We start from the raw sequence: 22,631 nt of genomic DNA, 5'->3' as shown, positions 1-22,631 counted from the left end.
GCGGCGGCTCGTCACCAGGGCGACGGGGGCGGGGCGGGTGCCGGAGCGGGCACCTCGCGGGCGGGGCGGCGGGCGGCGGGCGGCCCAGGTGCGACTCGGCGGTCCGGCCCGGTGACCCATCTCTGCCCCTGCGAGGACGCGGAGTTCCTGCCCGGCTCCCGGAGGGCTTCGGAATGCAGTCGTGAGTCTCTTCGGGGTGCGGGCTTGTTGGAACCTGCAGGGGAGGGGCCCCGCGGGTCGTGGACCCGGTGTCGGGGTGTGGGAACCTCGGTGCCTTGCCCTGCCTGTGGAACTGGGGCTGGGGGGGGCCTGCCGGGGTCCTGGGGGGGTGAGGGTCACTCCTGGGGGGTGGTGAGCGGCGGTGAGAGACGGTGAGGGGGGGTGGGGGGTGAGCGGGGGTGAGGGGTGAGGGGCGGTGAGGGGGGGTGAGGGACGGTGAGGGGGGTGGGGGGTGAGGGGCGGTGAGCGGGGTTGAGGGGGGTGAACGGGGGTGAGGGGCGGTGAGGGACGGTGAGGAGGGGTGGGGGGTGAGGGGCGGTGAGCGGGGGTGAGGGGGGTGAGCGGGGGTGAGGGGCGGTGAGGGACGGTGAGGGGGGTGAGGGGCGGTGAGGGGGGGGTGAGGGACGGTGAGGGGGGGTGGGGGGTGAGGGGCGGTGAGCGGGGGTGAGGGGGGTGAGCGGGGGTGAGGGGCGGTGAGGGGGGTGGGGGGTGAGGGGCGGTGAGCGGCTGTGATGGGGGTGAGGGGATGAGCGGGGTGAGGGGCGGTGAGCAGACACCGGACACCTTATCATGAAGGTGAATTCCACCTTCACCTTGGGAAGATCAGTATTAGTGGCCAAACGATGGATGATGGTCTCTTTCCAAATCAACTTTGCTTATTTATTTTATTTTATTTTATTTTATTTTATTTTATTTTATTTTTTATTTTATATTTTATTTATTTATAAACATTTTATTTATTCATGACAGACACACAGAGAGAGAGAGAGAGGCAGAGACACAGGCAGAGGGAGAAGCAGGCTCCATGCAGGGAGCCCGACGTGGGATTCGATCCCGGGTCTCCAGGATCAGGCCCTGGGCCGAAGGCGGCGCTAAACCGCTGAGCCACCCGGGCTGCCCCAACTTTGCACATTTTAAAATCAGATGTGTTAGAATGGTTTGCTTACAAACTAAAAGAAATCGTAATATAGTGTTAGAGCCAAAGAATTGACAAGTCAGAGCTCTCAGCTGACAGATGAAGTGTTATAACAACCGAAGTATCAAGTTAGAGACCATACTATGAACTTCTCATATTAATTTTTACATGGAAAGTAGTAAATGACTTAGATGAAACTTGTTTTAAAACAAGAAGACTTTTTTAAATCATCAAAGTCTGACTGTTGTGAGAAAGGTTTTTGACCGTGGGACTCTACAACAAAATCACCTTATTTTTGTAAGATTACATCTGAGGCTTTGGAGTTTTAATGAACAGGGCAACACGAATTCATGGCTACAACATTTATGGGATTTAGCTACTTACCTGAACTTCACGGTATCTAGAAAGTGCATGGAAGTATTTTCCCTTGGATGACATTTCTTAACCGTAGGATTTTGAGATGCTTTCAAATAAGAAAGTCATGTTTATTAAATGGCTTGACTGTCCATTTTTGGTATTGTACCAAACAAATCACTATGACTCACATGGATGTAAAATTCCACATAATTATTCTCATTGTTTCACATTCATTATTTTCTTTTACATTATTTCACTTTACTAAAAGTACAGTTGGGGGCTTGTCCCACTAAGCATACATTTTATTGGTTGCTTAAATGATTAACCTAATTATATAAATTTTTTAACTAATGCTTCCTGAATTTGATTTGTTTAGCTTCATTCTTCCCTCTAAAGTAATGGCTCACTTTTGTAAATTATTTTAAATTGGTAAGTTTTATAGTGAAGGAGCATAATATTTAGATGTCTTTTTCATATTATGAGAAACATAAATATTTCTAGTGAAAATATTCCCACTACAAATACACAATTTTGTTTCAAAAAATGCTAACTGAAAGCACAAATTTTAATAAGTGATTTTTTTTTTTCCTTAAGACTTTGTATATCTGTGGAATGGCATTTTAATTCTTGTGGGTGGCCACGGACTAGCTGGAGTAACTAAATCAAACCAGGCCCGGACTTGTGTCCCTCATTCACTCAAAAGGCTCGGGAGCCTAAAGGATGAATAGTTGGTTGATACTTGAGAAAGGGCTTGAGCAATGGTTCTCAGAGCTCCTTGTACGTGATCGCCCACATAACACAATAGATACAATTTATTCTGGCCTGGTCATAAATTTAAATAAGGGCCTGTGCTGTCCTTGCTGGTCTGTTAACCATATCTAATACTCCTTTGAAGTATGTACATCTGGAGCAACAAGCTTATCTATTAGCCAAGGTCTTCTGGCACCTGTGAGTCTGTCTTACATACTGATAAAGGGGAACCTTGGAGGGTCTCACAAACATGCTAAAAATAGATACCTCCTTAGCTTTGTTTTGCTTAAGCTATATAACGTTGTAGAACCTTAAATAAAGCTGACACTGCTTGGACATCATCCACTGTGTCCCTCCCGTCCCCATCTCTTTACTTTTCTTTTATTTCCTCATCCCCTTTCCCTCAGGACCCTGATCGTGTTGCCGCAGAGCACACAAGTGGCGCCCGAACAGGGACCTGAGCACATGCAAGAGAAAGTGCACATATAGGTAAGTCGTCGCTGACAAACAGGTAAGGGGACCCCGGCTACTTAGGGCCACAACAGGAGTAAAAAATAATGGGGCGGTCACAGTCTATGGAACAGGTCTTTTTTGTGACCGCCTTACAGGCCCTTATGAAGCGAGAAGGGTCCAAGGTATCTAAAAAGGCCTTGCAGCAATTCTTTTGTACCGTATCAGACTTGTGTCCCTGGTTTCCAAAAGAAGGGACTGTCAGTCTGGACTCTGGCAAAGGGTAGGACAGGAAATTAAAAATCAACTTAAAAAACGTGGTCCTATGGCCTGTCCTCCAGGCACCATACAAATTTGGGAGGAAATAAGAGAGGTTTTAGATCCACAACACACTTTCGAATTAATCTCGGTAGCCTCTCATGAATCCCTCCCTGAAAATGATGTTCAGACTTCTTCAGAGGAACAAAAAGAGAATAACAAATTGATGATTGAGTCACCATCACCACCAGGGCAGATATCGCCCTCTCAATTGCCTCCCTGACAAAAACTGCAAAAGGAAACCATAAATATGCCTCAGACGAGCATCCCTATGGCACCACCTTTACTTGAAACCGGAGGAGATGAAATTGAAGGAGATGAGGTATATTTAGATGATGATAAGGAAATATTTTTTTCATCTTCGGCTCTAGGGCCGTCAGGGCCCCCCTCCAAACAGGAATCTTATGAGCAACTCTGCGCTCCTAATCATGATATTGATCCCTTTCCAGGCATGAGCAAAAAAATACGACCCTCTTCCATAGATCATGCCAAGCCACCGCCGTGCAATTTTGATCCTCCCTCTTACAGGAAAGATCCTCCTTATGGTCATATAATGACACCTTACCCTCAGTTTGGGGTCCCATACAAGGAGGAAGGGCAAACTTCTAAAAACATGTTTCCAATGGCTCGATATCCCCCTGTATTTCCTAAACACCTTCCTAGCAGGTTGTTGCCTTTGAAAATAACTCCTCTTCAACAAACTCTCCATCAAGCACAACAAGCTGGAGAGGACACCTCTGCTTTTTTGGGTTTTCCTGTCATGCCAAATGGTAATGGCCAGAGAGCCTATTCTACTGTCAATTTTAAGATATTAAAAGAGATCAAGACAGCCACCACCCAGTACGGGCCCACAGCTCTTTATACCCTGTCCTTATTAGATAGTGTGGGACTGGACGCCCTCTGTCCAGGAGACTGGAAGGTCATAGCTCAGGCCTGCCTATCAGGTGGTAACTATTTACTTTGGAAAACTGAATTTTTTGAAAGAGCTAGTGAAATGGCTACATATAATCGTAGGACAAATATTCTGGTTTCTTATGAAATGCTAATTGGAGGGATCCCTGGGTGGCGCAGCGGTTTGGTGCCTGCCTTTGGCCCAGGACGTGATCCTGGAGACCCGAGATCGAATCCCACATCGGGCTCCCGATGCATGGAGCCTGCTTCTCCCTCTGCCTGTGTCTCTGCCTCTCTCTCTCTCCGTGACTATCATAAATAAATAAAAATTAAAAAAAAAAAGCTAACTGGAGAAGAGGCTTATGCTGAGGTAAATATGCAAATTGATTATCCACCAATAGCATACAATCAAATTTCACAGTGTGCCCTTAAGGCCTGGAAAAGACTTCCTTCAACAGGGACCAGGTGGGAAAAGTTATCCAAAATGCAACAAGGACCGGATGAGCCTTATCAAGATTTTGTGGCCTCGCTTGTTAAAAACAGTAGGAGGTATAGTGGTGGATGGGGAAGCAGGCACAATCATTGTAAAACAACTGGCTTTTGAAAATGCTAATTCTGCCTGCCAAGCCGCTATACGACCGTGGAAAAAGACAGGAACCTTGGAAGACTACATTCGTTTATGTGCTGAAATAGGGTCTTCATATGTACAGGGAATTACCCTAGCTGCAGCACTGAGGGGGATTTCCCCTCAGGAAATTCAGAGGCGTATGCAGCAAAGAGGTAACCAAAAAAGACAAACTTGTTTTCAATGTGGACAGGCAGGCCATTTCAAGGCTAAATGCCCTCAGTTAATAGGTGGGCTGAAAAGACCTGGAAAAATAGGGAAAAAACCCTCTTCTCTGTGCCCTAGATGTCAGAGAGGCTATCATTGGGCAAATGAGTGCTGTTCCCAAAAGGATAAATTTGGAAATATTATTCAGGGAAAGTGGAAGCGGGGCTCACTGCAGCCCTAACAAACAATAGCAGCAGTGTTTCCTCAGATGTCTGCCCTGGGGCCAATACCGCCGACCTCCCTGACATCAGCAAATTACACCGCGGTACCCCCACCAGCGCAGGATTAGACTTAGCTTCAGACACCCCTGTATATCTAAAAGCTGGACAAACCCCCCAAAGCCATAACAATGGGAATATGGGGACCCCTTCCCAAGGGAACCTGGGGTTTGCTTTTAGGAGATCTAGTTGGACTATAAAAGGACTAAATGTTCACCTGGGAGTAATAGATAAAGATTATGCAGGAAAAATTAAAATTATAGTAACACTGAAGGAGGGCATTCTACATTTGCAACCTAAAATGCCTATTGCCCAATTAATCATTATTCCTAGATATGAAACTTCTAACCCATCTGTAAGAGGAAAGCGGGGAGCAAATGGCTTCGGCTCCACCAATATTTGTTGGATTCAACTTATTTCAATTGACAAGCCATATATAACCTTACAAATACAAGGTCGTGGGATCCCTGGGTGGCGCAGCGGTTTAGCGCCTGCCTTTGGCCCAGGGCACGATCCTGGAGACCTGGGATCGAATCCCACGTCGGGCTCCCGGTGCATGGAGCCTGCTTCTCCCTCTGCCTGTGTCTCTGCCTCTCTCTCTGTGTGTGTGACTATCATAAATAAATAAAAAAATTAAAAAAAAACAAAAAAACAAATACAAGGTCGTCCCTTTGTTGGGTTGATAGATAATGGGGCTGATGTCTCTGTTATTTCCAGGCAACACTGGCCAAAGTGTTGGCCCCTTACAGATTCAGAGGTTTCTATAAGGGGTGTAGACTACGTGTGCCCCTCAAATAAGTGCTAACTTTCTTAATTGGTCTACATCAGAAGGACATTATGGAACTTTTCAGCCCTTTGTTCTAAAAATAGATATAAACTTATGGGGCAGAGATATACTAACCGACATGGGAGTTTTCCTCACTACAGCCCCAATATCTATGCCAAATCAACAAAAAATAGTAAGGACTTTAATGAATAAAATGGGCTATGATCCAAGCAAAGGTTTAGGAAAAAATTTACAAGGAAACCCAGTCCTCATTTGTCTTAAGGGTCAAACCACCCGAAAAGGACTGGGTTTTCAAGGGGCCACTGAACTCTCCCCATGCACTGCCTATTGAATGAAAAGTAATGACCCTGTATGGGTAGACCAGTGGCCCCTACCAAAAGAAAAATTAGAGGCAGCAGCAGCATTAGCAGACGAACAGCTGCTTTTGGGTCATCTTCAGAGCACTCACAGTCCTTGGAACACTCCAATATTTGTAATTAAAAGGAAATCAGGAAAATGGAGACTATTACAAGACCTCGGGGCAGTTAAGGCTACTATGAAGCCCATGGGGGCTTTACAGCCAGGGCTTCCCACACCCTCCGCTATGCTCTTACAATTCAAGATAATTGTGTTGGATCTAAAAGACTGCTTTTTCACCATTCCTCTGGCTCCCCAGGACTGTGAGAGATTTGCCTTTTCTATTCCTAGCATTAATCATGTGGAACCCGCAAAAAGATTTCATTAAAAAGTTTTGCCACAAGGAATGGCCAACAGCTCCACCTTGTGTCAAGAATTTGTAGCTAGAGCTCTTTCGCCTTTTTGTAAAAAGTTTAATTCCATTGTTTACTGAATTCATTATATGGATGATATTCTTGCTGCACCTACCGAGGAGGAAATGTTGCAAGAAGCTTTCTCAAATCTGACCAGCAAATTGCAGCAATTTAATCTAGTAATTGCTCCTGAAAAGATACAAAGAATGGAGCCTTTTGAGTATCTCAGCTTCATTGTTAAAAATAAAAAAAATCCGAACTCAGAAATTATCCATTAGAACGCATTTGTTAAGAACATTAAATGACTATCAAAAATTAATGGGGGATATTAATTGGATTAGACCCTTCTTACATATTACAGCTAATGATTTAAAGCCATTATTTGATACTCTTAAGGGAGACAGTGCTCCCTCATCTCCTCGCAAATTATCTGAAGAAGCCCAAAAGGCTTTACAGCTTGTTAATGATAAGTTGTCACAGGCACATGTGACTCAGTATGATCTTACACAACCTTTATATTTAATCTTGTTAATGCCTTCCCAATTACCAGCTGCGGTCATTTGGCAATCTCATGGACCTTTGGAATGGATCCATTTGGCCTTACATCAATTACATGTTATAAATGATTACACTGAAATGTTAGCCCGGTTGATATTAAGAGGTCGTCAACGCATTATTCTCATGATTGGTAAAGAACCTGATTACATCCTGTTGCCGATGTTAACCGCAGATAAGGTACAAGCTTTATTTAGTATGAATTTAAATTGGCAAATAGCCTTGTCCTGTTATCCGGGACAGCTTAAATATCATCTTCCCGCAGACAGACTTTTGCAATTCCTTTCTACCACGTCTGTCTTCAGTTCTGCAATTATAGCAACAGAACCTCTGGCTAACGCCGTCACTATATTTGTTGATGCTGATAAAACAGGGCACATTGGAATCTACAAGGAATCCTCTAAGGCTAAAACAACTTATCAAAGTCATTATCCCACTAAGTCAATACAAAGAACTGAACTAAAGGCTGTCCAACTGGCTTTGCAAATGTTTCCTGAACCCTGCAATCTATTCACTGACAGCCACTACCTGGCTCGAGCTGTTCCAGCCTTGCCACGTGCTTACGTACTCACAAATTGAGGAATTATATCACTTATTCTCTAGTATTCAGCAAATATTACGGACCAGACGAGCTCCTATTTTTATATCCCATATATGGGCTCATACTAATATGCCTGGTCCCCTCTCTGAAGGCAACCACATTGCTGATACCATTACTTACACTTATATAACAAATGTAAACAACAAACAATTGGCCACACAGAGTCATGCTAGTTTTCATCAAAATGCCTCAACTCTTCGTCAACAATTTCGCATCACTAAAGAAGAGGTCCGCCAAATAGTAAAAAACTGTCTGGCTTGTCCAATCCACCATCCTGTTCTTACTTACTCAATTAATCCCAGAGGATTGATGCCTAATCATCTTTGGCAAATGGATATTACCCTCTTTCCTGCTTTCAGCCGCTTAAAATATATACTTGTCTCTATCGATACTTTCTCTGGGTATATCCATGCTACTGTACATTCTGGAGAAGCCTTTACTGATGTTCAAAATCATTTATTCTCAGCCTTCTCCCAAATGGGAACCCCTAAGGCCATAAAAACTGATAATGGCTCAGCTTATAGTTCCAAAGCCTTCCAGAACCTTTGTGCTACCTTTCAAATTAAGCACTCTGTAGGAATTCCCTACAACTCACAAGGTCAAGCCATAGTTGAAAGAGCTAACAGTACTCTCAAATCTTACCTTAAAAAATTAAAAGAGGGGAAGATACTACAGGGAACAGTGAAATACTCTCCCCATATGCATTTAACTCTAACTCTATGTTTTAAATTTTTTGAATGTTGATAATATAGGACAGACGGCAGCTGAACAGTTTTGGCATCCAGATTTTTCTCCTCTCCTTTATGCTAGGTGGAAAGATCCACTGACAGGCATTTGGAAGGGCCCTGACCCTGTCCTTTGCAAGGGGCGTGGGTTTGTCTGTATTTTCCCACAGGATGAGGACACCCCGCGATGGCTCCCGGAACGATGGTGTCGACTCCTTGCCCCTACGCCGGAGACTAGCCAACCTGACGATAACTCGCCAACAAAAAAGAAAAAGGAGACGTGTCCTGTCGTACGTCGTACCATTGGGCCCGGATAAGGGAACTGATCAATCAAGTGATAAGTCTGGCCGAACAGACACAGCCTAATGAGTCCTTACTTACTATCCTTCTTACTGTATTAGCTATTACAACCCCTCCTGTTGGTGAAGCAGCTGTATATCGGGCCTATCTACCTGACCCACCTACTATAAGGCCGGTTACTTGGGATGATCCTACTCCCCAAATACACACCAATATGACAGAATATTTTGGAGGGATTAGTTCTGATGGCATGGAGGTTGCAAACCATTCTATCAATTGGACAGGCCTGGCAGCTCAAGTACCCATGTCCTTCCAATTACCACTATGTGACCAAAACCAGTTAATGGTTGCTTGATAGTTCAGCCAGTACCTCATATAGTGATATATCTCTCAGAAATAAAAAAAAATGAAAACCCTCCATCCCGACTTAACATAATGTTAAAAAGGTGGATCATCTATGAGGTCACTGGTGACACGCCTCCCAGTGACCCTCAACAAGGTAGGCGCCCTTCTGGATACCCCAATTGTCCTCAAAATTTAACCCATGCTATTTCAGGTCCTATTTGGACGGAGTGCCTTCAAAAAACACCTTTGGTCATCTCTCCTCACGGCATCCCTAAATTTTCTATCACGAACTGGTCAAGAATGACAAGAAAGGAGCCTCTGCGCTATGTTGCATATCCACCTGGTCGACCAATGCATAATGTAACTATACCCGGAGGAGTTTTTTCTACCGTCGGAAAAAAGTACCATGCAAAACTCTAAAAATTGGTCACCGCTATGGGACTGGCCAAGATGCAGATGGCTAAGAACAACTACACAAACACAAAGGACTCCAATCTTACTATACGTGCCTGTGTGCCTAGGCTGTTCTTATTGGTGGTAGACTATGAGACGGCAAATTTTTCCTTCATACAAAATAATGGAACTGATATGTTATTTGAACTAGAATGTAAAAATTGTGTATTAACCAGTTGTTGCCTGTGCACTTGCCCTCACCTCAAACAGGTCCTGTCACTATCTTTTTGACTATGCAACTGCCTTATTTACTATTACCTGTTGAGATTAAAGGCCCTTGGTATGCTAATTATGGTTATCAGTTTGCTGTAAAAATGCAGCTACAATTAAAAAGATTGGGCTGTTGATGGCCGGTATTGCTGCATTGGTTGCTCTTATAGTTACTGCTGCTGCAGCCTCTATGGCCTTATCCCAGGGTGTATAGACAGCACAATACATTAACCACTTAGCAAAGAAATGTCTCTTGTACGCTGTCTACTCAGGAGCGTATAGATCAAAAAATTCTCAGTCGTCTTCATGGGCTTGAAGAAGCAGAATTTCTGGGGAATCCACTATCCCTGTTGAAAACCCAGATGTCCTTGGTTTGCCATGGCGGGTTTCAGTGTATATGTGTCACCCCTATGAAGGCCACTAATGTAACGTGGGAGCAAGTTAGAAACATCGACAAGGAATATGGTTTCATAGTAATATAAGTCTTGATTTGTTGGAGTTGCAAAAGGAAATCTCCATTATCAGTCATTCTCAGATAGGTATGACAAACCTGGCTGAAATGGTGGCTCGTATCTTGGATGGCCTGCACGGATTTAATCCAGGCAACCTATTAAAATATTCATTCTGGATGTTTATAATTATATTTACTATTGTGATTATTTTACCTTTTGCATGGTGCATGGTTCAGGCCAAGGCAAGACAACACAGATTCAACATGGATGCCCAATTACATTTCTTCAATCTTAAAACAAAAAGGGGGAAATGTGGGCGGCCACGGACTAGCTGGAGTAACTAAACCAAACCAGGCCCGGACTTGCATCCCTCATCCACTCAAAAGGCTCGGGAGCCTAAAGGCTGAATAGTTGGTTGACGCTTGAGAAAGGGCTTGAGCAATGGTTCTCAGAGCTCGCTTGTATGTGATCACCCACATAACACAATAGATACAATTTATTCTGGCCTGGTCATAAATTTAAATAAGGGCCTGTGCTGTCCTTGCTGGTCTGTTAACCATATCTAATACTCTTTTAAAGTATGTACAGATAACCGTGTTACCGGAAAGATCCACAGGTTGCAGCGCTCAGCTCAGCAGCATGCATCAGGAAGGTTTTAAGGTGTTATCTGATGGACCATCGCTGTCCTAATTGTGCAAACAGCCATTACACACAAAGCAGTCCTTTGTGTTTTAACTCATGAGAGAGAAAAAAAATAAAGTATGTACATCTGGAGCAACAAGCTTATCTATTAACCAAGGTCTTCTGGCGCCAGTGGGTCTGTCTTACATACTGATAAAGGGGAACCTTGGAGGGTTTCACAAACATGCTAAAAATAGATACCTCCTTAGCTTTGTTTTGCTTATGCTATATAATTTTTTTTTTTATATATAATGTTGTAGAACCTTAAATAAAGCTGACACTGCTTGGACATCATCCACTGTGTCCCTCCTGTCCCTATCTCTTTACTTTTATTTCCTCATCCCCTTTCCCTCAGGACCCTGGTCGTGTTGCTGCAGAGCACGCAACAAATTCTAACAAGCCACCTTTTTTCTACAACTTGAAGATACTGTATGTTTTATTTATTTATTTATTCATAGAGATGCAGAGAGAGAGAGAGAGAGAAGTAGCAGAGACACAGGCAGAGGGAGAAGCAGGCTCCATGCAGAGAGCCCGACGCGGGACCTGATCCAAGGTCTCCAGGATCACACCCTGGGCTACAGGCGGCGCTAAACTGCTGTGCCACCGGGGCTGCCCGAAGATACTATATGTTTAAAACGGGGTTGTCAGAGCTCTCTGCCATGCATGCTTTCCAATAGTGTGGCCACTCGTCAGATGTTACTCCCGGGTTCTTACAGTGTGGTTAGTGTGACTGATAAACTGAATTTTTAATTTTAATTAATTTAAAATTAAATAGGCAGACATGGCTAGTGGCTACTATAATGGACAGTGCAGGTCTAGAATGCATGCTGAGAGCTGGAACAGTAAACAAGTGTGATTATGCCCTCATCCCCACCTCTTTTTCATGCTTTTCAGTTCTTACCTATAGCAGAGTACAGTTCAAGTCTCATTTCCTGGATGAAGTTTTCACTGACCGCCCTAGTACACATGGATGTCTGTCTTGTCTGAATTCTAAATACAATTTTTATAGTGGAATTTAGTGCCTGATTGTACCTTGCACGCTAGTTTAATTTTAATGTATGTAAGCTTTATTAGCATAAAATGATACAAATAATACTGCTAGCTTTTATTCATTGAAAGCTTACAGTGTTAAAGTCTTTATACATGTCTTATTTCATCTTAACAGGCCGGTAAAGTATGTATTACAATCTCTATTTAATACAGAGATCCGCTGGCTCAGAGAGATGAAAGGACTTCCCTGGGTTAAACAGATAGTGAGTGACAGAGCTAGAACCTGAAACCAGGTCCATGACTGACTAGTCCACATAGGTAAAGAACTTGGAGTAGGCAGGGTCTTTTGAGATATTTTGGTCTGATTTGATTATTGGGAGCCACTGTAACAATTCTAAGCCCCATTTAAGAAGACTAGTTTGTAACAATTATAGCTTAATGGGAGTAAAAGATTGTGATTCAATTTAAATTACAAGACTATTTCATTTATAATGAAAGACTATTCTAAAGTTCATGTCACTTTCTTAAAGACCAGTTGCTTCCCCTAGTGAAAATCAGTATGAAGACTATGCCTGCTAGGTAACAGATTCTCAGTAGATGTACCTTCCTTTGGCGTGTCTTAGAAATTCGCAGAGGTATATTTTGGTTATTAAAAAGAAAGTTATTTGTCAGGAATGCTATATACTGACAGTAAGTCCTCAACAACAAAATTGTCCCACTGCTGAGAGGGAAAAACACTTATATTTATTTATCTGAGCCTGGAATTTAACATCATTTTACCTGTAAAAAGAAAATATGTTTGCAAGGTTTTACTGTGAAATAAATTTTCCAGGAAGGAAACTATGGCATTTCATGTAATTTAAGACCCTGTCAGTTTTTTTTTTTTTTTTTAAAGATTTATTTTTTTATTTATGATAGAGAGAGAGGCAGAGACACAGGAGGAGGGAGAAGCAGGCTCCATGCAGGAGCCCAATGCGGGACTCGATCCCAGGTCTCCAGGATCACACCCTGGGCTGGAGGCAGCGCTAAACCGCTGCACCACCAGGGCTGCCCCCCTGTCAGTTCTAAAACATAGTATTATTTAAAAATCACCAAGAAAAGAGAGCAAAAAAGAAAAAGACTTTGAACTATGACACAATGTATTTTTTTTATCTTTCAAAAGCTCTTTTATAGTTATTTAGATGTAAATCAAATATCATACTTGGATATATATAAAAGGAAAAACAAAAGCAAAACAAATTGTTAAGGTATTTCTAAAACTTCTACATATTCAGAAAATTTTCTGCAAGTTTCCAAACAGTATTATCCTCTGCCCTCAATTATTTTGATGCTATATTTCTTAAAATGGTGTTCAACTATGTGTATCTATGATTTTCTTCAAAGACACAGACACTAATTATTTAAGTTTTGATGTTGGCACTTTTTCAAAGATCTTTTCCAAAGATCTTGATGGAAAATTTTCAAACTACAGGCTGTATCCCTTCTTCAGATGGTCTTTAAAGTTTGTCCAGGAGACTCCTGGGTAGCTCAGCAATTAAGTGCGCCTGCCTTCGGCCCGGGGCATGATCCTGGAGTCCTGGGGTCGAGTCCTACATCGGGCTCCCTGCATGGAGCCTGCTTCTCAATCTGCCTGTGTTTCTGCCTCTTTCTCGGTGTCTCTCATGAATAAATAAAATATTTTTAAAAAATGAAGTTTGTCCGGAATGAAATCAGTAACCACCACCAAGTTCTCAAGGTGCTCAGGCACTAACAACGATGTCATGACTGACACCTGGCTGATAGTGCTTAGAGGACACATTCTGATAACAGAAATGTATCTAGGGGACCTCTTCCTTTTTCTTTTCCAAAGCTTAGCCGAGATTTGGTCACCATGAAGAATGCTACTCAGGGTATCTGAGTCACAAGTAAAACCTACCAGACTAATACAGTCTCCATCCATTGTGATTATACCAATAGGTGTAACTTTCTAACTACTTTGTCATTTCTTATAATGTGGGCATGTTAATGCCTTTACATGTTGAAACAGACACTATTATAAGTTACTCTTCTCTATCAGAGTCATTTTATTTATTTTTTATTAATGTGTGTAGGTGGGTTATATTATCCATGAATTTCATATCAAGAAAATAAAGACTTGGAATGTGTGGATGGCTCAGTGGTTGAGTGTCTGCCTTCTGCTCAGGGTGTGATCCTAGGGTCCCAGGATGGAGTCCTGCATTGGGCTCCCTTAGTGGAGCTTGCTTCTCCCTCTGCCTGTGTCACTGCCTGTCTGTGTCTCTCATGAATAAAAAAATAATAAATTTTTAAAAAGTAAAGACTATTTCAGAAAATGCATGCTATAAAAAGGTGATAACAGGTCTGATAGGGTTTACAAAATACTGAATTTAGGTATTAGGAATAACTGATTTTCCTCTAAACAAAGAAAATCCTGGTGCACTTTCCTAACAAATATTAATAGGCTTGTAGATAGGGAAGTGGATAGGAGGGAGATAATTGTGTAACAATTTGACATTAAGTGAGTGAGGATGGTTTTATGTTTTTTAGGGTGTAACTTTACATTTTGTACAGAGAACACAAGCTCTTGAATTAAACTACTTGATTCAGATCATGGATCTACCTTTTTTTAAAGATTTTATTTATTTATTCATGATAGAGAGAGGCAGAGACACAGAGGGAGAAGCAGGCTCCCTGCAGGGAGCCCGACGCGGGACTCGATCCCAGTCTCCAGGATCAGGCCCCGGGCTGAAGGCGGCACCAAACCGCTGCGCCACCCGGGAATCCCGGATCTACCTTTTTTTTTTTTTTTTAAAGTATTTATTTATAAAGATTTTATTTATTTCCGAGAGACACACAGAGAGAGGCAGAGACACAGGCAGAGGGAGAAGCCGGCTCCCCACGGAGAGCCGGATATGGGACTCCATCCCAGGACCCTGGGGTCACACCCTGAGCCCAAGGCAGATGCTCAACCACTGAGCCCCCCAGGCAGCCCTATTTGTTTAGAGAGAGAGCAAGAGAGAATCTCAAGCAGACTCCACGCTCATTACAGAGCCCCGTGACCCCAGACCATGACCTGAGCCAAAGTCAAGAGTCAGATACTTAACCAACTGAGCCTCCCAGGTGCCCCAGGTTTACTATTATGTCATTTTGAGTTAAGTAACCCAGTGCCTCTTTGCCTCAATTCCCCAGTGAGTAAAATTAAGGCCATAACAGAGTTGTTCTTTATAAGAACTAAAATGTTGGGACGCCCGGGGGGCTCAGCGGTTTGGGACCTGCCTTCAGCCCCGGTCGTGGTCCTGGGATCGAGTCCCGCATTGGGCTCCCTGCATGGAGCCTGCTTGTGTCTCTGCCTCTCTCTGTGTTTCTCATGAATAAATAGATTAAAAATCTTAAAAAACAAAAAGCTAAAATGTCTAGCACATCCTACAGCAAGATAGTTTTATGATAAGTGTCTTAGAGGATGAACAGTATCTGCCTAAAAAGAACGTTCTAGATAGCAAGATAACTGTGTCATGTAAGAGGGACACATATTCTTCTTAAGCCTCTAGGTTCAAAAAGAAAAGATAAGGAAAAACTTCCCCAATTAGTAGCCACAAGGAATACTAATACATCTGTGGAAAATAGCAACGTTACTTATTTTTTTCCCTACGTGACAAAATAACTTCTTGAGCACATGAGACTTGGTGTCGACTGAAATCCTGGAGTTCCTTCTTCATGCAAAGATTCTTCCTTAAGGAAAAGATTGCCTTCCCGCCCGGAAAATACACCGCAAAGCCCGCACGACACGCTTCCGGGGGGCAGCGCCGCGCAGGGCGCCGGTCACCCCGGAGCCGCCGAGGCCGCAGCCGCCCGCCGCCCGCCGCGTCCGCGCGCTCTCGCGAGATCTGCGGCCCTGACGTCAACCGCGCGGAGGCGCCGGCGAACGGACGGGTGGGCGGGCGCCCCCGACGCCGGCGGGGGGCGGGGGGCGGGGGGCGGTTGCCGTGAGGAGCGCGGACGTGCCCCCGTGGTTGCGCCGGCTGCTCGTGACCCGAGCGGCCTGGCGGGGCGGCGGGGCCCCTTCCCCCGAGCCTGCAGCCTCCCGACTCCCGACCGCGCCCGCGGGGACCCGGACCCGCGGCAGTCCGTGAGGAAGCTCCGTGAGGCGGCTCCGCGAGGAAGCTCCGTGACGAGGCTCCGTGAGGCGGCTCCGTGAGGAAGCCGAGGCGTCACAGGTGATGGCGGAGCCCGGGGTGACGGCGGGGCCGGCGGCGGAGCCTGGGCTCCCGGAGGAGCGGGGAGCCCCCGCCGCCCCCGCCCCCGCCCCCGCCCCCGCGGACAGCGGCCCCCCAGCCCCGGTGGGAGGCGGCGGGCGTCGCGGTTCCGTAGCGACCGGAGCGGGGCGGGCGGAGGCCCCGCCCCCTAGCGAAGGCCTGGCAGCGGCGCCGGTGTCGGTGTCGGTGGCAACGGACGGCGGCCTGGAAAATGGGTGTGGGAGCGCCGGGGCGCGCGGGCCGGGTGCGGGGGGCCCTGCGGGGGCGTCGGACGTGCGGGCGGAGGAGACGGCCCCGGAGCTGCCGGCCCGCGACGGCCTCGCTTCGGCGGCGGCGGCGGCGGCGGAGGAGGAGGAGCCCAGGATGGAGACAGACCCGCAGGGAGGGGAAGAGCTGGCCGGGCGGGAGGGTGCCGGGGCGGCCGCGGGGCCCCGACGCTTGAGCCCGGATGCGCGCATGAACCCCCTGGAAGCCATCCAGCTGGAGCTGGACACGGTGAACGCTCAGGCCGACAGGGCCTTTCAGCAGCTGGAGCATAAATTTGGGCGGATGCGTCGTCACTACCTGGAGAGGAGAAACTACATCATCCAGAACATCCCGGGCTTCTGGGTCACGGCCTTCCGCAACCACCCGCAGCTGGCGCCCATGATCCGCGGCCAGGACGCAGAGATGCTGAGATACGTAACCAATCTGGAGGTAAAGGAGCTCAGGCACCCCAGGACCGGCTGCAAATTCAAGTTCTTCTTCCGAAGAAACCCCTACTTCAGGAACAAGCTCATCGTCAAGGAGTATGAGGTGAGAGCCTCTGGCCGCGTGGTGTCTCTGTCCACGCCCATCGTCTGGCGCCGCGGCCACGAGCCCCAGTCCTTCATTCGCAGGAGCCAAGACGTCGTCTGCAATTTCTTCACCTGGTTTTCAGACCATAGCGTCCCAGAGTCCGACAAGATTGCTGAAATCATCAAGGAGGATTTGTGGCCAAATCCACTGCAGTATTACCTGTTGCGCGAAGGAGTCCGTAGGGCCAGGCGTCGCCCAATTAGAGAGCCCGTAGAGATCCCCAGGCCCTTCGGCTTCCAGTCTGGTTGAGCTCTGCCGGGGAAGTATGCCCAAGCCCCCTGCCAGCTCCGGCTGGGCCTGTGCTTGGACGACAGAGACGGGTATGCCTGCCACCTTTTTCCCCCCCCTCCCTTCCTGACGTTTCTACAACCTTTTTCCTCCGGACATTCAGTTTTCTCAACCTAAGATTGAAACTTTCAAGGCCGCCCTCCTTCCTTTCCACTGGCCGTCGTGCCGTTCTGCATTACCGGCTCGCGCTGCCTGGCCGTGATTCACGTCGCTCCTCAGCCAAGCAAATGATGCTGTAACTTGCATTACCTTTTGTGCACTGCATGGACCGTTTGTTTCCAGGGCCTTTGGTCTGGCTCTTAACCATCTGGAATCCTAGCTTTGCCCAGGAGCTCATTCTACCCACCTTGCTCTGTAGTACAGGCATGGAGCCTATGCACACTTGTGGGGCGGAGGGAGCAGCAACGCGCCACTTGGTCTCTGATTTATGCGACTCCACTGCTCTTCTTGCACCTGTGGTCACCTCCTACTGCCCACTACTGGCCATGCCCACCCACCTTGGGCTGCTACCTACTGGTGAATACCTAGCAGATTATTGTTGGCCCCATTATGTTGTTTCTGGTCAACAGGAATCCCTAGAACTGCTGGTGGACCCAGGGTTCCTGCCCCCAAAAGAACTCCTTGATTCCTCAGCTCCTCTTCCCTTCACTTTCATGATCTAGAACAATGTCAAGCTAGTGGTTAAAGTGACAAGTGAGACCTTATTCTCTTGGCAGGAGCAAGGATGATGATGTCCATTCTAAGTACCAGGCTTTCTCAGCCTCACCTATTAAATTCACACAACACCTAGGTATACCTCTTGTGCCTCTTCTCCTTACCCTGAATGTGATTAAATGCCAGGGTGGCAGTACACTTTCCCTCCATCTATCTCCTGTCTCTTTAGGAAAAAAAAAGTTATATTTCAAAAGCATCTGCAAAAGCAAGCCTTTTATTTTAATTTGGCTTTAGCTCTTCATTACTTAGGGACAGGTGCCCTGTAAAATAGTCCACTGGAAGCTCTTCCCTCTGCTCTCTTCCCAACCCTCAGCCCCCTTCAGCGACACCTAGAGGGCTTAAAGGGAGACACATCTAAATGAAAGGAAAAGGGATACCCTAGTACATGGTGGATGGAAGAAGTAGTTTTGATGGGTAACCTGAGCGAGGGAAACAGAAGACCACAGTCAAAAATGAGCAAGATAAAAATTGGGCTAAGATTAAGTAAGACTGGCTGACAGAGCCTTCAAATTAGAGGTTTTTTTCTGTCAGTAGTAATGGGAGGAGAAACACTTTTTCTCAGGATTTTCATGGGAGAATGGAAGGAGATTGGGAGTGTTAAATGTATTGCGTAGATAAGAGTTCTTTAAAGAAACAAAGCAACTTTGAGTGCCTTCTCTTGTTTTCATTTGACTTAATTTATGCAGAAGATTAATACTGTTGTTATTTCTCTGGTGTTTAGTAAAATAACTTTCTGCTTACTGGGGAAATTTGAGCTGTACAGGCTTTCTTTTTGCTTTCAATTGGGAATGGTTGAAAAAATAACAATTTTACTTTCTGGTAAGATACAGAGATTTACATGAAAATGAGATTTTTTGACTTCTTGTTTCTGTTTAAACTGTATCCTTAGAAATATAATTTGAATAAGTTGGTTTTGTCAGATTCTGAAGACTGGGAATTGTCTTCATAGAAAAAATAACCTACAAGAGATGTTTGGTTTGAGTGTCTTACTTTACCCTGGTAACAACTTAGTAATTGATGTGTCTTTTTTCCTAAATATACTTTGTGAGATTGCTCTGTCAAACTGGAAATGTACCATTGGCATATTTGTTTTTCCTTATATGTGTTGTTGTAAAATAAAAGCATGTTACTCTGCTAGATTTCTTATTCTTCACTCTGCCCACAAATAATGCATGAAGTAATTGTTCACAATAACAACAGATTATAGGATTATTAAAGTTCTAAACATAGCTAAACAGACATTAAGACATTCTTACAAAAGTAAGAAACTAGGGCACACTGCTGTACCTTGCCAGGTTGGGAGGGTTGTTGCTACGGGTTTGGCTTTAAAATGTTAACAATTATAAGTGCTTACTCATGACGTCACTTTTTTCCATATAGCTTGTGTAGCACCACCACTTTAATTCCTTAAAGCTTCCATTTCTGTCTCTGTAAGTGATATTCTAAGGTCATTCAGTTCTTTTTTTTTTTTTTTTTTACTTGCTCATTTAATAAGCAGTTTCTATCATAAGTTGTAAATTCTTCTGTCATACTTTTTCAGCTGTAAAAACTTGTTTATTGTTTTCTTCAAACCTCCCTGCCTTCTGTTGTGTCAGATTTTTCAAGGCCTGAGAGATAATTCGCCTGTCTTCCAGTTTTTCTGTTCCCCTTAAAGAAGATGAAATGTCTATTCTATTCTATTCTATTCTATTCTATTCTATTCTATTCTATTATTTCTATTCTATTTATTTAGAAATGTCTTTTCAAGTACTTGGTGTACTTACAGGGACTTCTGTTCCAGAAAATAATATGTAATTCATGAACAGCGAATTCCACAAATATTTACCAATAAGGCATTTTGTCGGGCCTTGGGAAGATAACAAGAATAAGAAGATAAAGTCATTCCTTTTATTGTTAAAGAATTGGGGAAACAGTGATACAGTAAAATGCAAATACATTTTTACAGGGTTTTCACTCTTTCCCTCTCTAGCTAGTTTGGAAGTTTGTGAAGGCAAAGAGATGATGGGGTATCCTTTGTGTCTCTCACTGCTTCTAGCATGTTTTGCACATGATATTGAATGATATTGAATGACAGATATTGAATGACAAAGTGAACAACTCAAATGGAAAAAAAGAACAAAATATCCTAGTACCCAGAAAGACTTGATGAGGTAATGGGAAGAAGATGGTTTTTCTTTTTTTTAAACATTTTATTTATTTATTCATGAGAAAGAGAGGCAGAGACACAGGCAGGGGGAGAAGATGGCTCCCTGCGCAATGTGAGACTTGATCCCAGGACTCCGGGGTCACTCTCTGAGCTGAAGGCAGATGCTCAACTGCAGATGCTCAACCACTGAGTCACCCAGGCGTCCCAAAAGATGGTTTTCAAGGCACTTGTAAAATTGGTGTAAAAAATCTTACAAAGCCCTTAAAAGCAAATTTCTTGTTTAAGTGATTAGAAAAGTCTAAACCCTATACATTTAACATCTCCCTTGCCATTTTACCAGAGCATTACGTAACTTTGGATCAACTTATATGTGCTTGGTTTTTGTATATTTTAAGGTGACTTACACTGGAGATAGAAGAGAGTTAGACTCTAGACATGTGCTTCCAGTACAGTAACCATTAGCCACCAGTGGCTACGAAGCACTTAAAATATGTCTAGTCCAAATTTAGATCTGCTGTATAAGTATAAAATACACACTGAATTTCAAAAACTTAGTATGGAAAAAAATGTAAAATACCTTAATTTTGTATATTGATTACATATTGAAATAATGCTGTTGATATATTGATTAATACTAAAAAATATTTACCATTTTTTGTGGCTACTGGTAAATTTTAAATTACATCGCACAGCATGGTTTTAGGCTTCTTGAATATCTCGGAGTGTATAAAATACACATGAGTATTTAAACTTCCTCCCTATGAATTTTTTTGTGACTTTAAGACAAGGGTTATCTAGCTAAAATTTAAGATGGGTAAAGTATAGCTAGAGGCCAATGGGTAAAAAAAGGCTAAAAATGGAAGGTCTCTTATCAGCTTCTCCTTGAGTACCTAAGACAACATACTCAGTACTTTGGAAAACATAATGTGTAAAATTATGGATATAAGTATATCTGGGTCCCAAATTTGCCCTGATCGTTATTATATTGGTTATTTAAAGCAGTCTCTTAACAATATTTAGAACCTGTATCTTCATGTTTTTCTAGAATAAATTTTAATGTATATTTGGTTTATAAAAGTACATGAAGCTCAGAAAAGAAAATTTCAGTCATCAAATTACCATTTTGTGTATGTTAACATAGGCTCTAAAATTTAACAATTGGCCAGACACCAGAAAAAAATCCGAATCTAGCATTTCATTGTCAATTCAATGCTTACCACTTGAAGCATATTTTTTTTTTTTAATTTTTATTTATTTATGATAGTCACACAGAGAGAGAGAGGCAGAGACACAGGCAGAGGGAGAAGCAGGCTCCATGCACCGGGAGCCTGATGTGGGATTCGATCCTGGGTCTTCAGGATCGTGCCCTGGGCCAAAGGCAGGCGCCAAACCGCTGCGCCACCCAGGGATCCCTATATTTTATTTTTGAAAAGTAGTGTGGCCTTGCAGTGCAGTCTTACAGCAATTATTATTTCGCCTTGGTTATTAAGGTTGTCCTTGCTCTTGAGGAACTCACTGTCTCACTGAGGTATCTTTCCTTGAATGTTTCCTCTTCAGCAAATTCACATACTCAAACCAGTCACGTGCCCAAGAAAACAGGATTAACATGGCAAAGAGCCCCCGCCTCAGTACAGAGCTGAAGTCCTGGATTGTGGAGGTGACGTATTTATCCACTCATTATGCGTAGGGAGGTATTTGTGAGCAGTGCTTTCTGCATGTTTGCTTGAAGGGCTTTGTTTGAGCTCTGAAGGGCCACTCTAATCCATTTCCTCTGCCCTCTGGGGTTCTCCAGACTTGCAGGGGAGCTTCTGCAGGCCTGACAGGCCACATTAGGAAAATGTCTACTTTTTGGCTTTCACTTTTTCAGGATTTGCATTTAATGTAATGTTTTTTGAGAATAGGTCAGGAAGAAGTGTTCTATTAAAAAGGGCCACTTATGCTGCTGATTTTTATAAATACCAACATGTCTTATTAGTGGCCTGAAGAGACAGGGAAGACATGCTAGCTTTATTTATTTAAAGATTTTATTAAGTAATTTCTGTACCCAACATGGGGCTGGAACTTAAAACTCTGAGATCAAGAGATGCACGCTCTACTGAGTGAGCGGGCTAGGGACCAGGGCACACTAGATTTTTTTTTTTTAATTTTTTTTATTTATTTATGATAGTCAGAGAGAGAGAGAGGCAGAGACATAGGCAGAGGGAGAAGCAGGCTCCATGCACCGGGAGCCCGACGTGGGACTCGATCCCCGGTCTCCAGGATCACGCCCTGGGCCAAAGGCAGGCTCTAAACCGCTGCGCCACCCAGGGACCCCCACACTAGCTTTAAATTGGGATTAAGTCACAGTTTTACAGTCTACTACCTAACGCATTAGCCGAAATAAATACCTTTTCTGAGCTTTGGTTTCCTTGTCCACAATACAGGGATGATGATACCTGTATTATAAACTAATAATCTCCCAGGATTATTTGGAGAATGCCATTATAAGGTTGTAGAAAACTCATTTGAGAGTTTACTAGGTGCCAGGCACTGTGCTAAGGTCAGAGTGTGAAAATGCCAAGGACAATGGCTGGCATGTAATATAAATATTAATTTCC

General features: G+C 44.2%; 1 protein-coding gene and 2 long non-coding RNA genes across 4 annotated transcripts in view; all 3 read left to right on the top strand.

The window, feature by feature from the left end:
• The first annotated feature begins 22 nt into the window (after positions 1 to 22).
• LOC112658277 (uncharacterized) lies at positions 23 to 11,103 on the top strand. 2 transcript variants are annotated; one of them, XR_003135632.3, is made up of 4 exons: positions 23 to 181; positions 2,650 to 2,731; positions 5,285 to 8,658; positions 9,225 to 11,103. It is a non-coding gene; the product is annotated as an uncharacterized LOC112658277 (long non-coding RNA). The 2 variants fall into 2 exon arrangements; XR_003135630.3 differs by having other exon boundaries at positions 24 to 181; positions 8,539 to 8,658.
• Positions 11,104 to 15,717: 4,614 nt separating this feature from the next.
• LOC112658537 (uncharacterized) overlaps positions 15,718 to 22,631 on the top strand; it is a 57,410-nt gene continuing 50,496 nt past the window's right edge. Inside the window, exon 1 of the long non-coding RNA XR_007401405.1 lies at positions 15,718 to 16,010. This is a non-coding gene — a long non-coding RNA (uncharacterized LOC112658537). The remainder of the gene's footprint in view (positions 16,011 to 22,631) is intronic.
• On the top strand, positions 16,006 to 19,025 carry TSPYL1 (TSPY like 1). The gene has a single exon (XM_025444777.3). The coding sequence runs from the start codon at positions 16,014 to 16,016 to the stop codon at positions 17,133 to 17,135; it is 1,122 nt and encodes a 373-aa protein (XP_025300562.3). The 5' UTR covers positions 16,006 to 16,013; the 3' UTR covers positions 17,136 to 19,025.

This window comes from Canis lupus, chromosome 12, assembly GCF_003254725.2.
Source record: "Canis lupus dingo isolate Sandy chromosome 12, ASM325472v2, whole genome shotgun sequence".
Lineage (NCBI taxonomy): Eukaryota > Metazoa > Chordata > Mammalia > Carnivora > Canidae > Canis > Canis lupus.
Note: the sequence above shows the minus strand (reverse complement) of the source record. Positions and strands in the feature narration are given on the sequence as shown.